This window comes from Vipera ursinii (assembly GCF_947247035.1).
Source record: "Vipera ursinii genome assembly, chromosome: 1".
Classification (NCBI taxonomy): domain Eukaryota; kingdom Metazoa; phylum Chordata; class Lepidosauria; order Squamata; family Viperidae; genus Vipera; species Vipera ursinii.
Genome location: NC_139512.1, coordinates 337,897,385 through 337,911,547, shown reverse-complemented (window position 1 = coordinate 337,911,547; position 14,163 = coordinate 337,897,385). Strand labels below are relative to the sequence as shown.

The 14,163-nt window shown below is 39.8% G+C and overlaps 1 protein-coding gene across 1 annotated transcript in view; it reads right to left on the bottom strand.

Annotated features, from left to right (window-relative positions):
* Positions 1–7,387: 7,387 nt before the first annotated feature.
* Positions 7,388–14,163, bottom strand: part of TSPOAP1 (TSPO associated protein 1) — a gene marked incomplete at both ends in the record, with an annotated part of 74,834 nt that continues 68,058 nt past the window's right edge. The window contains 6 exons of the mRNA XM_083376425.1: positions 7,388–7,414; positions 7,590–7,688; positions 8,909–8,980; positions 9,680–9,783; positions 12,825–12,860; positions 13,558–13,629. Coding sequence (XP_083232551.1) covers positions 7,388–7,414; positions 7,590–7,688; positions 8,909–8,980; positions 9,680–9,783; positions 12,825–12,860; positions 13,558–13,629 — 410 coding nt within the window. The remainder of the gene's footprint in view (positions 7,415–7,589; positions 7,689–8,908; positions 8,981–9,679; positions 9,784–12,824; positions 12,861–13,557; positions 13,630–14,163) is intronic.

The window sequence follows — 14,163 nt, the reverse complement described above, 5'->3', positions numbered from 1 at the left end:
GATCCTTTGAGGTCGGATGAAATGAAACCTCTTCTTTTCAGATGTAGTGTACTTGTGAATGCCAATAGCTGAAGACAATAGCCAAGGAGATTTATTATCTTTATATTCTGAGTGTAGATAACTATGGAGAACATAAAGCTTACTTGCATATCTAGCAGTTCTAGATGGGCTGTTAGAACTCTTTTTGAGCTGCATTCATTCTACAGATCTATAGCCAGAAATCTATCTAAACATCATCCAATACTTTACAAGACAGTAGCATTTTTGGGATTTTTTCCCGATGTATCAGATAAATGTTATGATGTAGAATATGGACATGTTATAGCTATTTGGAGATGTCAGTAGTCCCTATCTGAGGGTAAGCCTGGCTTTCTGATCCTCTCACCTTTACTCAGTAACAATCTGTGGATCAAAAGACAGTGGGCATTTCAAAGCCTCCCTAATGAAAAAGCAAAGATTGAAAGCAGGGATGTAGTGTAGGGGGGAAAATATCTCCTTCCTAGAAGATCGAGTAGCTGGATAATTTGGAGGCTTATGAGATGCTGCACCCAGATCTCAGCTGGCATTGTGGGAGCTCCCAGGACATATCTGGAGCAGAAGTGATGTTTACCCCATGTATGGTACTTTGTAGGAGCAAAGTTGCATGATGCAACATGTCAATGAGATTTTATATTGAGAGGCTTCAAACTGTTTGAATGCAATCCAGGAAAAACTGTGAGAAAGGTAAAAATAAATAAATAAAATTTCACCAGCTGATTAGGGATGGTGATGATGACGATGATGATGATGTTATCCATTCAACTGTGCCCAAATCTTGGCGATTCTATGGGCCAGGCCTCTCCACCTCTTCCAATCTTGCACAACTTCTTTGAGTTTTTCTATGCTCTGGCTGGTGGCAGCTTTGACGGTGTCCAGCCACCATGTTCTTTGGTGGCTTGGCTTCCTTTTATCACCAACTGTTCCAAACATAATTGTTTTCTGCAGTGAATTCCCCCACATGACATGGCCAAAACAAGTAAGACACAATTTTGTGATTTTTCCTTCCAGTGACATGTCTGGTAATATGCACTATAGTACTTGCTTGTTGGTCACATTTGATGTCCAAGAAATGATTAGCAGTATTACAGTAAATTATTTATCAGGTACAATGTTATGTACCTCAAGGCAATCAATAGGTCCTTAACTTATTATCAAATGGTAAATGCCCTGATTTCTACTCAGGGACAGAAATGCACAAGATACCCAGTTTAGCATTAGAGTACCACAAAAAGAGAACTTGCTGTATCAAAACAAGAATCCACATGAAGACAGTTGTGTGAATCTCCCACTGGCAAACATGAAGACTCAGGCAGGAACTTCCGGGTAATATCTATTCAATCACCCTTCAGCCATCCCCACCCAAATTAGATCCTTGACTGATTCTTTCTGGGTGGGAAGGACAATTCCCAGGGGGAAAAAATGTCCACTTGCAAAAGATTGAGGAGAGTCAATAAAAGAAAGTTCCGGATTGAGAGAAGTGATAAGCTGAGAGAAAAGGCCTAAGAAAGCAGCTTTGATTTCCAAAACTAGGGAGATACTTTCTGGCAGAAAGATAAAAAGAGAACATCCACTGAACTACATTACAGCCAATACCACACGCTGGAGAAGAGATTGAGAGTAACATGTCTCTACAGAACCCCCTTTCTGGAGCTCATACTTGCTTCCCAAACCACTTGACACATCTTGCAATCCATGGAAATAAAAGCCATTGTGGATTACATCACGATTCATTCCTTTTTTTACTGCAACATTCTTTGGCAGCTGAACTCAGCACCATTCTTCTTGCTTGACCTGGGGTGAGTTTCCCCCCGCCCTTCAGAAATATGTTCTTCTTCTTAGTCTGAAGGGCAGGTGTCACGGTTGAGAGGCCCAAGAGACTCCCAACCTTGAGACTCTGAGGCAGGGACGGTCCAGGTGCTAAGCAAAAATGGAAGGTATATCAGATGATCTACTGGATACCACTGTGAAATAAAAAGAAAGTGAATATGAGAAACAAAATATTGCATGTATCTCACACTATTTCTTTACCTCAACAATAAATAATTCAATATCCAAAATAATTTCAAATTTTACAAATAAATCTGATATCCATTTCAGTTTTAACTAAAAACCATTGCTGGATTATAACAATACTTGCATCTCATTCAAATTTAGATTTGTGTGTGTGTGTGTGCCTATACTCAGTGCTTTTTTTTGTAAAAGAAAAAGGTGCCGGAACTCACACATGTCATACAAGCCATCTTGCCTACCCTACAAGGTTCCATCCAAAAAAGGTGCCGGAACTCCGTTCTGAGCATTCTATGAGAAAAAAAGCCCTGCCTATACTGCATGGAAAAATCTAATTTGAATCTATTTTCAGAATTGATTACATTTATTGTTATACATATTTTCAATCGGGTTTATATCATATTGAAGTTGGTTCTTAATATGTACACTTGACAAAGTTTACTAGTGGTTGCTAGTTTTAAAAAAATGGTACAATGTATGTTATAATTCATAATGATGTATTGGAAAATTACACTCTACATGATGTTTTAAGATCCTTTGTTTACTGTTTTGTGTTTTGCTACTTCTATATGACTTTTGTATTCTTTTTAGCTATATTTTATCTCTCACATATTTTTTCTTTTTATGACCCTGTAATCCCTTTTATTGGGGTGGAGATGGATGACTGAATGGAGCTGAGTGTTTACTGGCTGGATGCTCTCCCTGATGCCTATGTGAAATTTACAGCAGATATTTTCTCTTTGGACCCTGATAGAGAAACATCTGTCGCTGCCTAGGATTGAACTCTCAACCTCCTGAGTGTGAGGTAAGCATCTGGACCTCTATGCCACCGCACCGCTCATCTCTCTTTCACATATTACTTTAAAATATTTAATAATAAATAAAATGCATGCAGAGAGTGAGGCCTTGAGTTGACTGTCTCTTTGCAAGTTCACTCCTAACAAAGTTGCTTATGATCATCTCCACATCACTACTATGTCCATTCACCAAATCTCTAACAATTGTTTAAGCCAGCCTGCTTCCTAGAGCAATAGTTAAGAGTTGATCAATGAGAAAATGCAGAAACTGGTCCATAACAAACATCAGACTTGGCTCCCTTGATATAGTATGCTATCTGCAAGTGCTACCCATTTGTTCAGGGATTTATAAATAAGTGGAACAATTACTGCAGGTTGCACTCTGTATACTAGTTGGCTTGCTCTGTCAGTATTGGTGGGAGTATGCTTGGTAGTTCCTTAATTAGATAAGATAAAATAATCTTCATTGTCATTTTTTACTGTGGGCACACCGGCACACATCAAAAATGAAATTTAGTTGCCCGCTCTCAAAGTGAAACACATACATGACACACACCTAAAACATACTATATACAACATATGTTATTTACTGTTACCTTGTGTGTCTGAGCTGGTAGTTCCTTGATTGGGATATTGTTTACTACTTGACTGTTGGTCTAGTATTAATCTTGGTGTTCATCTCTACTTATCTGCATGCTGATTGCTGGTGATAAGGTGTTTTGGTCTTTTTGTTTCCTTTATGGCATTTTGAGTGTCTCTTTTGAACAATATGTAGGTGTTGTTTATCTCTATGTGCCATCATTATAGGAATGATTACTGCAAGTGGGAACTAATTTACTCTGCAAGTAAGAGCTATCAAGCAATCTCTTCATTAAATCTAAAAGACAAGGAACAGGGTGGTTTGATTGCTTAGTTGCCATTTGAAGTAGAGAGAGCCCAGGGTGGAATGAACATGCAATTTCATCCAGCAGGAAATTGTTCACCTAGCAACTCCAGGGAAAAATATTACAGAAGATCTGTTTTTGCAACAATAACCCTTGCACCACAGAATGAAGGTTTTGACAGGTGACCACATGGGTACAAAACGGATCTGGGAGTAGCACAAATGCTGTATGCAGTGGGGTTTCTGCCCATTAGTGCATTTACTTGTCAAAGGAACAGGACTTCTTTCTCAAGAAAAGCAGATACTCCCTTTACAAGCTGGAACACTCAAATTCCTGTTTTTTGCTGACATCAGTGATATTTTCTAGCTAGAAGGCAATAAGTATTGTAGAATTCACCTAAGCAACCTGTGATCCAATATGGTATGGGTTCTCCTGCTTGAGCATCGTCCCTTCCAATTCTATTCTATTCTATTCTATTCTATTCTATTCTATTCTATTCTATTCTATTCTATTCTATTCTATTCTATTCTATTCTATTCTATTCTATTCTATTTTTTTTCTGCATAGAAGTTTTTTATTCATCTTTTCCATACATACAATAGTAATTTTTTCAACCAACATGCTGTCTGAGTTTACACACTAATACATATTTAAAAGGTAAAGGTTCCCCTGCACATGCATGCTAGTCGTTTCCAACTCTAGGGGCCGGTGCTCATCTCCGTTTCAAAGCCGAAGAGCCAGCGCTTGTCCGAGGACATCTCCATGGTCATGTGGCCGGCATGACTAGACGCCAAAGGCGCACGGAACGCTGTTACCTTCCCACTGTAGTGGTCCCTATTTTTCTACTTGCATTTTTATGTGCTTTCGAACTGCTAGGTTGGCAGAAGCTGGGACGAGTAACAGGCGCTCACTCTGTTACACAGCATGCAGGATTTGATCCGCCAAACTGCCGACCTTCTGATCGACAAGCTCAACGTCTTAACCCACTGAGCCACCACATCCCTTGAGCCACCACCTCCCTAATACATATTTAATACATATTTAATTCCTAATCCTTTATTCTTTCCTCTAGCCAAGGGTAAAATAAGTCCCAGGTTTGATAGTAGTCCATTTCTTCCTCTTCTTTCAGTCTCATAGTCAACCTGTCCACCTCTGCGCATTCTAGTATTTTTTAAATTATTTCTTCATCTGATGGTATTCCTTCATTTTTCCAGTGTTGCGCAAATATAATTCTTGCCACTGTTGTGACATGCAAAGTCAACATAAACTTTGTTTGTTAGTCTTTTCTGGCATTATACTTAATAAAAAAAGTTCAAGTTTGAAATCAACATGTTCTCCTAACATCTTTTCTAGCCATGTATGTATCTTTTTCCAATAATTTTTTACTTTATCACATGCCCACCAAACATGATAATACGAGCCTGACTTGTGTTTACATTTCCAACATCTATCTGACATATTTTTAAGCATTTTTGCTAATCTTGCTGGTGGCAAGTCCCTTCTATAAAACTTTTTACATAAGTTTTCTTTATAGGAAGTTGACATTGTCAATTTATAGTTTCTTTCCCATAAATTTTGCCATTTTTCTAATTCTATATTATTATAACCAAAATTTTTCACTCATCTTATCATTGTTTCTTTGACTTGTTCCCTTTCCATTTCTAAAGTTAATAAAAATTTATACATTTTCTTAATTAATTTTTCATCCGAAGTCAACAATGTCTTATCAAACAAAGTTTGTTCCTTATAAAATCCATACATATTAACATATTTATCATGTCTAGTTTGCATTTGTAAATGTGTCCACCATGTTAAGTTGATACCCTGATTTTCCATTTCTTATTTAGATTTTAAATTTCCTTCAGAGTTTAGAATATCTCTATATGTCCAGATTTTTTTCAAAGTCCACTAAATTTGGGTGTACAAATGCTTCCATGTTGTTAACAATGCATTTCTTATATAATGATTTTGGAAATATTTATGAACTTTATTTTTCCCATACCATTCTATTGTATTCTAATTTCCTTACCTAAACCAAGAGTAAAAAAAAGCAGTGGGAGTGACTTCCAACTGGTGCGCCAGTTGCGGCCCTATCTGGACCGAGATGCCCTACGCACAGTCACCCATGCACTCGTGACCTCCCGGCTAGACTACTGCAGCGCTCTCTACATGGGGCTGCCCTTGAGGACCACTTGGAGGCTTCAGCTGGTGCAGAATGCAGCCGCGCAAGTTGTGATGGGAGTTCCCCGATACTCCCGTGTAACACCTCTTCTCCGCGAGCTGCATTGGCTTCCAGTTGCCCTCCGAGTGACATTCAAGGTGCTGGTGATGACCTATAAAGCCCTAAATGGCTTGGGTGCAGATTATCTGAGGGAACACCTACTGCCGACATTAACTCCCCATCGTCCTGTGCGCTCCCACAGGGAGGGCCATCTTAGGGTACCGCCGGTGAAGGATTGCCGGCGGGTGACTCCCAGAGAGAGGGCCTTCTCTGTGGGTGCGCCTGCCCTTTGGAACTAACTTCCTATGGAACTTAGGACCACCCCCGACCTCCGTTCATTTCGCCGGGACCTAAAAACTTGGCTCTTTGAGCTGTCTGGCCTAGACTGAGCGGTTTTTAATTGGGTTTTAAAGTTTTAACTTTTGGGCTTAAATTTAATTAATTGTTTTAAATTTATTTTAACTTTTGTATTGTATGGTTTTAATTGCCCTGTAAACCGCCCTGAGTCCTATGGGAATAGGGCGGTATATAAGTCAAATAAATAAATAAATAAATAAACTTCCTACCAGCATCCCTATTGACTTTCTTTGTAGGAAACTGGCAGGGAGCATTGAAAATGATAATTATGGCTGACACCTTGGTATAAAGAGCCAGCTTTATACCAAGTTCACACCAGCTATAGGCAAGCACTAGCTCTGCTGGATGGCAATAACTGAGGGGAGATTCAAAACATCTAAAATGATCAAAGGCCTGGAAACTAAAACATATGAAGAACGGCTGCAGGACTTAGGTTTGGCTAGTCTAAAGGAAAGAAGAAACAGGGGTGACATGATAGCCGTATTCCAGTATTTGAGGGGCTGCCACAAAGAAGAGGGCGTCAAACTATTCTCCAATGCACCAGAAGGCAAGCCAAAAAACCATGGTTGGAAACTGACCAAAGAGAGAAGCAACCTGGAATTAAGGAGAAACTTCCTAACAGTGAAGACAATTAACCAGTGGAACAGCTTGCTTCCAGAAATCATGGGTGCTCCATCACTGGAGATTTTTAAGAACAGGCTAGACAGTCACTTGTCTGAAATGGTACAGGGAGCTGCACTAGAAGACCACCAAGGTCTATTCTATTCTATTCTATTCTATTCTATTCTATTCTATTCTATTCTATTCTATTCTATTCTATTCTATTCTATTCTATTCTATTCTATTCTATTCTATTCTATTCTATTCTATTCTATTCTAGACATTCTTAGGCATCTGTTCAAAGTATGCCCCTTGATTGGCAGAATGGGAAGGAAAATTTTGTTTCTGCTCTCACCCTGAACCAAAATGTTCAGAGTTATGAAAGATTTACTAACTGACAAAAAGCATTCTGGAAGGATTTGATCTGGGACTTACGTGATTTCTCTCTTCCTTTCTCTATTCCTCTGACTTTCTCACATGCATCACTGGATTCTTCTTTTTCTCACTCGCTGTGGAAAGCCAGGAGCATACAAGAATAGATAAATGAAACAAAGATAGCTCAGTATCTGGGCTGGTGGAATACAAGGATGGAGGAAAAGACACCCATTTGCTGGCATCCCAGTTCTGTGATAAAAAAAAGTATTTTCACATCTGGGTCTCAATCAGGCAACCTGTCTCCCTCACCTGCTTTCCAAGGCTTGGCTCACTTGCCTGTGCTCCGTCTGATGGCAAAGCTTCCAGGAAATTAGATGGAACAAGACCTTTCTGTCCATTTACCTCCCCCTGCAGACAAAGAAGGGAAATGTTTGGTTGGAGATCTCTTGATGATTCGAAACCATGCAGAGAAAGGGACAACCCTACTTTTTTCCTACCACCAAGCTCTTGTGCATGTTATATTCCCAAGCAAAGTGATATATCTCATATCCTGGATCTCTGCCTATTACTCTATGTACTTGTCAAAAGATCAGAAGTCTGATCAGAAGAAAAGCAGAGGCCTTCATTTCCAAACTGGAACACTCAGATCCCTCACTTCTGCTGATATGAGCAATACTTTCTGGAAGGCAATAATTATTGTAGAATTCAGGGAGGCAACCTGTGACCTGTTGGATCATCATTTCAGAAATACTGTCTTACTCAAAGAGAGGGTGAAAAGAACCTGTGGGAATGACTTTGAATTTGCTACTGGCTTCCCTGTTGACTTTCTTTGCAGGAAGCTGGCAGGAAGCACTGGAAATGACAATTACATGATGAGGTTGACTGTGGCTGTGCAGTGGCACGGCAGCATGGCAGCATTGAAATGGCCAAATTTCAGACTCATGGGAGTCATGGGTTTCAGGTTTTAGATGCATTCTGTAAATAAGCCCGTTTGAAGTACATTGATTCAAATATTGTTGCTCTATGACGAACCATTTCACCCAACTGAAGGTTACCATCAAACAGACACAAGACTTTGGGTAGTATGTGTGTATGTGTGTATATAGATATATATATAAAAATTTATTTATTTATTAAATTTTTATACCGCCCTTCTCCCAAAGGACTCAGGGCGGTGTACAGGGCAATAAATATGGTGGTGTGCAGGGCAAACAAAAATGTTTGTTAAGCATTCAGAATACACTTCATTAGTCTCAGACATGGGACAAATCTTATTTCCTGTTTCAGCCTAGCCCAAGGCCATCTACAGGCAGTAGCCACAGCAGTGGCAGCTCATATTTGTGTAAATTTTTTGGCTTGCTAACAAAGAATAAAGGAAGACCGATATGATCGTTTCAAACTTATACACACACACACACACACACACACACACACACACACACACACACACACACACACACATATATATATATATATATATATATATATATATATATATATATATCCCATGAGCTCTTAAAATAAAAATAGTGACACTGCCAGTTCCATCCATAGCAAGGCAGCCCTCTGATTTACCAGCTGTTTCACTTTTTAAACCATGTGAATTAAAATGACGACATGATACTTACATAATAAAACCCATCATCATCCATGGAACTGAGCACAGTCACAATGTCCCCAGCACAAAATCTGAGTTCAACCTAGATGAAAACATTGAGAACAATAGTAGAAAATCACTGAAAAGATTACAGTTTATGGATTTGGTTATACATAAGAGATGTGATATAGGATGAGGAGATTTTGTAATTTTAGAGAGGGTAAAGAGTTATTAAATTTGTTTTTACTTGTTACTTGAAGGTTGGAGGTTTTTCTCTCTGTCTCACACACACACACGCATATAAAATTTATACACCATAAAATTTATACACCACCTGTCACATCATTGAGAGCAATTCTATATTATTTCTTTACTATATTATTACTTTTGCCTTTCTTCAGTTTTTCTTTTTTCTTTCAACTCATGCACACATACAATAGGACATGGGTAGGCAACCTCGGCTCTTTTATGACTCATGGACTTCAACTCCCAGAATTCCTGAGTCAGCTGACTCAGGAATTCTGGGAGTTGAAGTCCATGAGTCATAAAAGAGCCGAGGTTGCCTACCCCTGTAATAGGAGAAAATCAGTACAGAAGCAACTGAGAAGGAAGGGATTACTTTAATTTTCAGTTTACACACTGAAATTTAGCAATTTTGCAAACCCAGAAAGGAACAAGGCAATCTCTAGGATTTATTGGGCTCGTGGTAATTCCTTAAATGATACACAAAGCTAAGCTGTTCATATCTCTACTTCTAATAGTGCTGCAAAAGTTTTTTTTAAAAAAAGCCACCTCTGTTCACCTCAGTGTCTGGGTTAGGAGAATTCTCTTGGGGATTGTAGTCAAAAATGGCCACCATGGTTCTTACAGGGTCCTCAGAACTTGGATTTTGCTTTCCAGGTGCTTCTATAGCAGAAATGAAATGTCAGACTAGCAGATCAGAATGGGAAGTTGCATTAGATTAAAAAAAACACAACTCATTTGTTCCTTTAAAGCAGAGTCTCTCTCTTAATATACAATGAAGTTCTTATCTATTCATTGGACCCTAGTCATGAACTTATGATCTTCCATACCCAAGAGCTGATACAATCTCCTACCAAGAAAAAAAAATCCTTTTCTGACAGACATAAATTAGACACATGCTCAAAACACTGACAAATTTTATATGAAAAGTTTTACATCATTTATGCTATAAATTTCAAAATGCACTTCATAATTTATTCTGGATTTTCTAGTTAAAAGGGAGGGGGCCTTAGTCGTCTATAGAGGCTTGATTTTGGCTGCTGAAATCCAGTTTCCCTACTCTGGATTCTGAGACTGTGACAGTATAAATTCTATGCCTTCAAATTCTAGTAAGGGTCATTTCCTATTCAGACGGGAAACAAAAACCAAATGCTCCAAACAGGAAATGGGAATATGATGTAGTAGCATGACTATGACAGGACTACAAAGGGCAGGACTCGTTTTTAGTCTGCTTCAACAGAAGCAACTTTTCCAAAACGTAGGAAGTAATTCTGTATTTTCAGACACATTATGTAAAGACCAGTGGCGTAGCGTGGGTTGTCAGCACCCGGGGCAAGGCAAGCACCGTACCGCACGCCTGCCCCCCCCCCACAGTGGGCGGCGACCCGGCGGCTCGGATCGGATTCGCACAGCCAGCACTGCAGTGAGAGAGAGTGAGTGAGCCAGGCAGGGGCAGAGAGCTGCGAGTGCGAGCGCGCCCCCCCCAGATGTTGCGACCGGTGCGGCCACTGGTAAAGACCGAGTTCTCTGGAGAATGCTGGGAAAGGGCAAAGGAAAAAGAAGATAATGACCAACAGCCAGATAAATAAACTTACTTATGGGATTGAGGGATGTATTTTTGTTACAAGATCTGAAGGATCAGCTTAAGGATACATCATCACTGAGAAAATCTTGTGGTTACTGAGTCGACAACAACTTGATGGCATGTAATCAGTCAATCAATTATGCATTAGTCACAGCCCACTGTTGACTATTTTCCCATGTTTTAAATGACATTCAGAGCATGTACAAAGAAAGCAGTGAGGATGATTGCAGGAGCAGAAACTAAGTTTTGTTTCTTGGTATTGAATGTGTTTAACCTTGAGAAACAAATAACTCAAGGGAATCATCTAACCCAGACATGTCAAACACAAGGCCCGGGGGCCGGACCCGGCCCACGAAGTGGTTTCATGTGGCCCGCGAAGCCATCCTGGAAACGGTGAGGGAACGGCCCCCACTGCCATGGCCCTGGCCCAGAGACCCTCCTCCTGCCAGAGACCCTCAGATCTGTCCCACTCCTGCCCAGGCCCCCATAGGCACCCTTGATGCGAACGATGTAGAGCTGGCCACGCCCACCCAGTAGGCCATACGCACTTCAGCCACACCGACCCAGTAGACCACTCCCAGCCTGGCCACGCCCACCCGGCCTCTTGAGGGCAACCGCAATGCTGATGTGGCCCTCAATGAAATTGAGTTTGACACCCCTGATCTAACCCAAAACTGTCACATAAAATAACAGAATGTGGTGTCTTTCATTCTAGAGATCAGGACATAGAATAATGAACTTAGGCACAAGAATGCAGGACAAGAAGCAACGGATGGAAACTAGTCAAGGAGAGAAGCAACCTAGAACTAAGGAGAAACTTCCTGACAGTTAGAACAATTAACCAGTGGAACAACCTGCCTCCAGAGGTGGTGAATGCTCCAACACTGGAGGTTTTTAAGAAGAGACTGGACAGCCATTTGCCTGAAATGGTATAGGGTTTCCTGCCTGAGCAGGGGGTTGGACTAGATGACCTCCAAGGTCCCTTCCAACTTCTTCTTCTTCTTCTTCTTCTTCTTCTTCTTATTATTATTATTATTATTATTATTATTAATGCAGGTTCTGATTAAATATTTTTTTAAAAAACTGACTTTCTACCAATAAGAACATGTTGACATTGGAACCAATTACCCAGAGAGGAAATGAGTTCTTTTTTACTGAATACAGGTAGTCGTCGACTTTGTTGTTGTTAGTTGCAAAGTCGTGTCCGACCCATCGCGACCCCATGGACAACGTTCCTCCAGGCCTTCCTGTCCTCTACCATCTTCTGTAAGTCCTTGACTTACAACAGTTCATTTAGTGACTGTTCAAAGTTGCAAGGTCACTGAAAAAAGTGACTTATAATCATTTTCACACTTATGACCACTGCAGCATCCTCATGGTCACATGACTAAAATTTGGATGCTTGGCAACTGGTTCATATTTCTGATGGTTGCAGTGTCCCCGGATCATGTGAACACCTTTTGCAACCTCCTGATAAACAAAATCAATGGAGAAGCCAGATTCACTTAACAACCAGGTTATTAACAACTGAATGATTCATTTAACAACTGTGGCAAGAAAAGTCATAAAATGGGAAAAAATTCATTTAACAAATGTCTCACTTTGCAACATAAATTTTGGGTTCAATTATGGTCATACATCGAGGACTACCTATTCATTCAAGAGGAGGCTAAACAGCTATTTGACAGAGAAGTTTTAGCTTGGATTTCTGTTCTGAGCAGGAGGATAAACTTGATAGCCTAGGTCATGAGATTCTATGAAACGTAGAAGCATCGTTCTATGATTCTACAATCACAAAGACATTTTTATGCCCTCTTAGGATATCGTTATAGCCAGTGGTGGGATTCAAATATGTGAACAACTGCTTCTCTATGTAGATGCCGCTCCCAGAAGTCCGTTCTGGGCCTGGGCAACAAAAAATTGGCTATCGGTTCTGCTTAAGTGGTGCAAACTAGCTGAATCCCACCACTGGCTATAGCCCATAATAGTGAAGAGTGAGATGAGATACCTTTCTTTTTTAAGGCACAAAGAATGCCTTATATTTTGGGAGAGCTAGCATAAATCTCCTTGCAGCAACCAATCACCTAGGAGTATCAAGATAAACCGAAGCAATGCTTACCTAAATCAGGGACCTGATCTTCCACCCTGATTGGTTCTGGGGGAACAAAATATATTATGAGTGAGCTACGTTTGTTTGCCAGTGTGTCTTAAGCAAAGCAGTTGCCAAGAAGAGGAACATTTATTTTGGATGTCCTATGAAAATCTACAGCTCCAGCCAACTCATGGATATGCAGAAGTCGCATAAAAGATAATCCTGTTTAAGACAACAAGTACTTCTATTAGTCCCTTTTATGACCCTGTAATTCCTTAATTTGGGGTAGAGTTGGGATGACTAAATGGAGCTGAGTGTTTATTAGCCAGATGCCTTTCCTGAGGCCATGCAGAGTTTGCAGCAGGTATTTTTCCTTTATGCCCTAGGAGAGAAACATGTGCTGGAGGTGAGCATCTTCACCACTAGGCCACCATACTGCTCATCCAATAAGTACTATCATTGAAGATTGGAAACCTTTTATGGACTTTTTGCTGAAAATTAAAAAAAATGAACACAAGTTTTGTGTCTGCCTGAAGGAAGATTGGAAGTGATTTTTCTCTTCTGTTTTTTTTCTATTTGTATTTCTTTCCATACTTTGCTTACCTTCTCACTTTTTCTTTTCTTTAATTTTACTTTAGATTATTTCTTGTTCATCTTTTATCTCTTTGCAAATACAAATTATACAAAACAAAGACAATCCTGTTGATGAGAGGATGGCTGCAAGATATCCACAACCTCTATCACAAAACATGGCACTGACCTTTCTTAAATCGTCGAGGCTTTGAAGGACGATTTGATGGGTGCGGTGGAGGTGGAGAAAGTGCACCATTCCCTGCAATTAAACAAAACAAAAACAAAATTAAATTAACAAGCAATACAAGTCAATAACTTAGTAAATTATTCTCTACAGTTCACATTCTCCTGTGTTTCTTAATAAGCCATTAGGCTTATTTCTGGATTAGTATGATGCAGACAATGGATTGAAAGATCCATCGCTATCCATGACTATTTCTCAAAAAAAAAAAAAACCCATAAAAGTGCCCAAAGAATATAAATGTTCCTGCTATCACTAAGTGCCTGAAACCTCTCCCCAGATTTTGGAATATTATATTGTTCAGCTAACTGGCAGGAGCACATGGTACAAAGCCAGTACAATGGAAGATGCTGAGCTGGAAAACCCTACAGTGTTATTCCCAAATGTAAGCAGAATCTGTTATTTTGCTGTCAGATTCCACCACGTTGTACATAGAATTTTCTTCTTCTAACAATCTAAACATTGTCCTGACATTTTACTGTTCAGTATTTAATTCATTATGTGGGCACCTTTGAGACAGAGAAACAACAGAACTCAAACGAATTAACTATA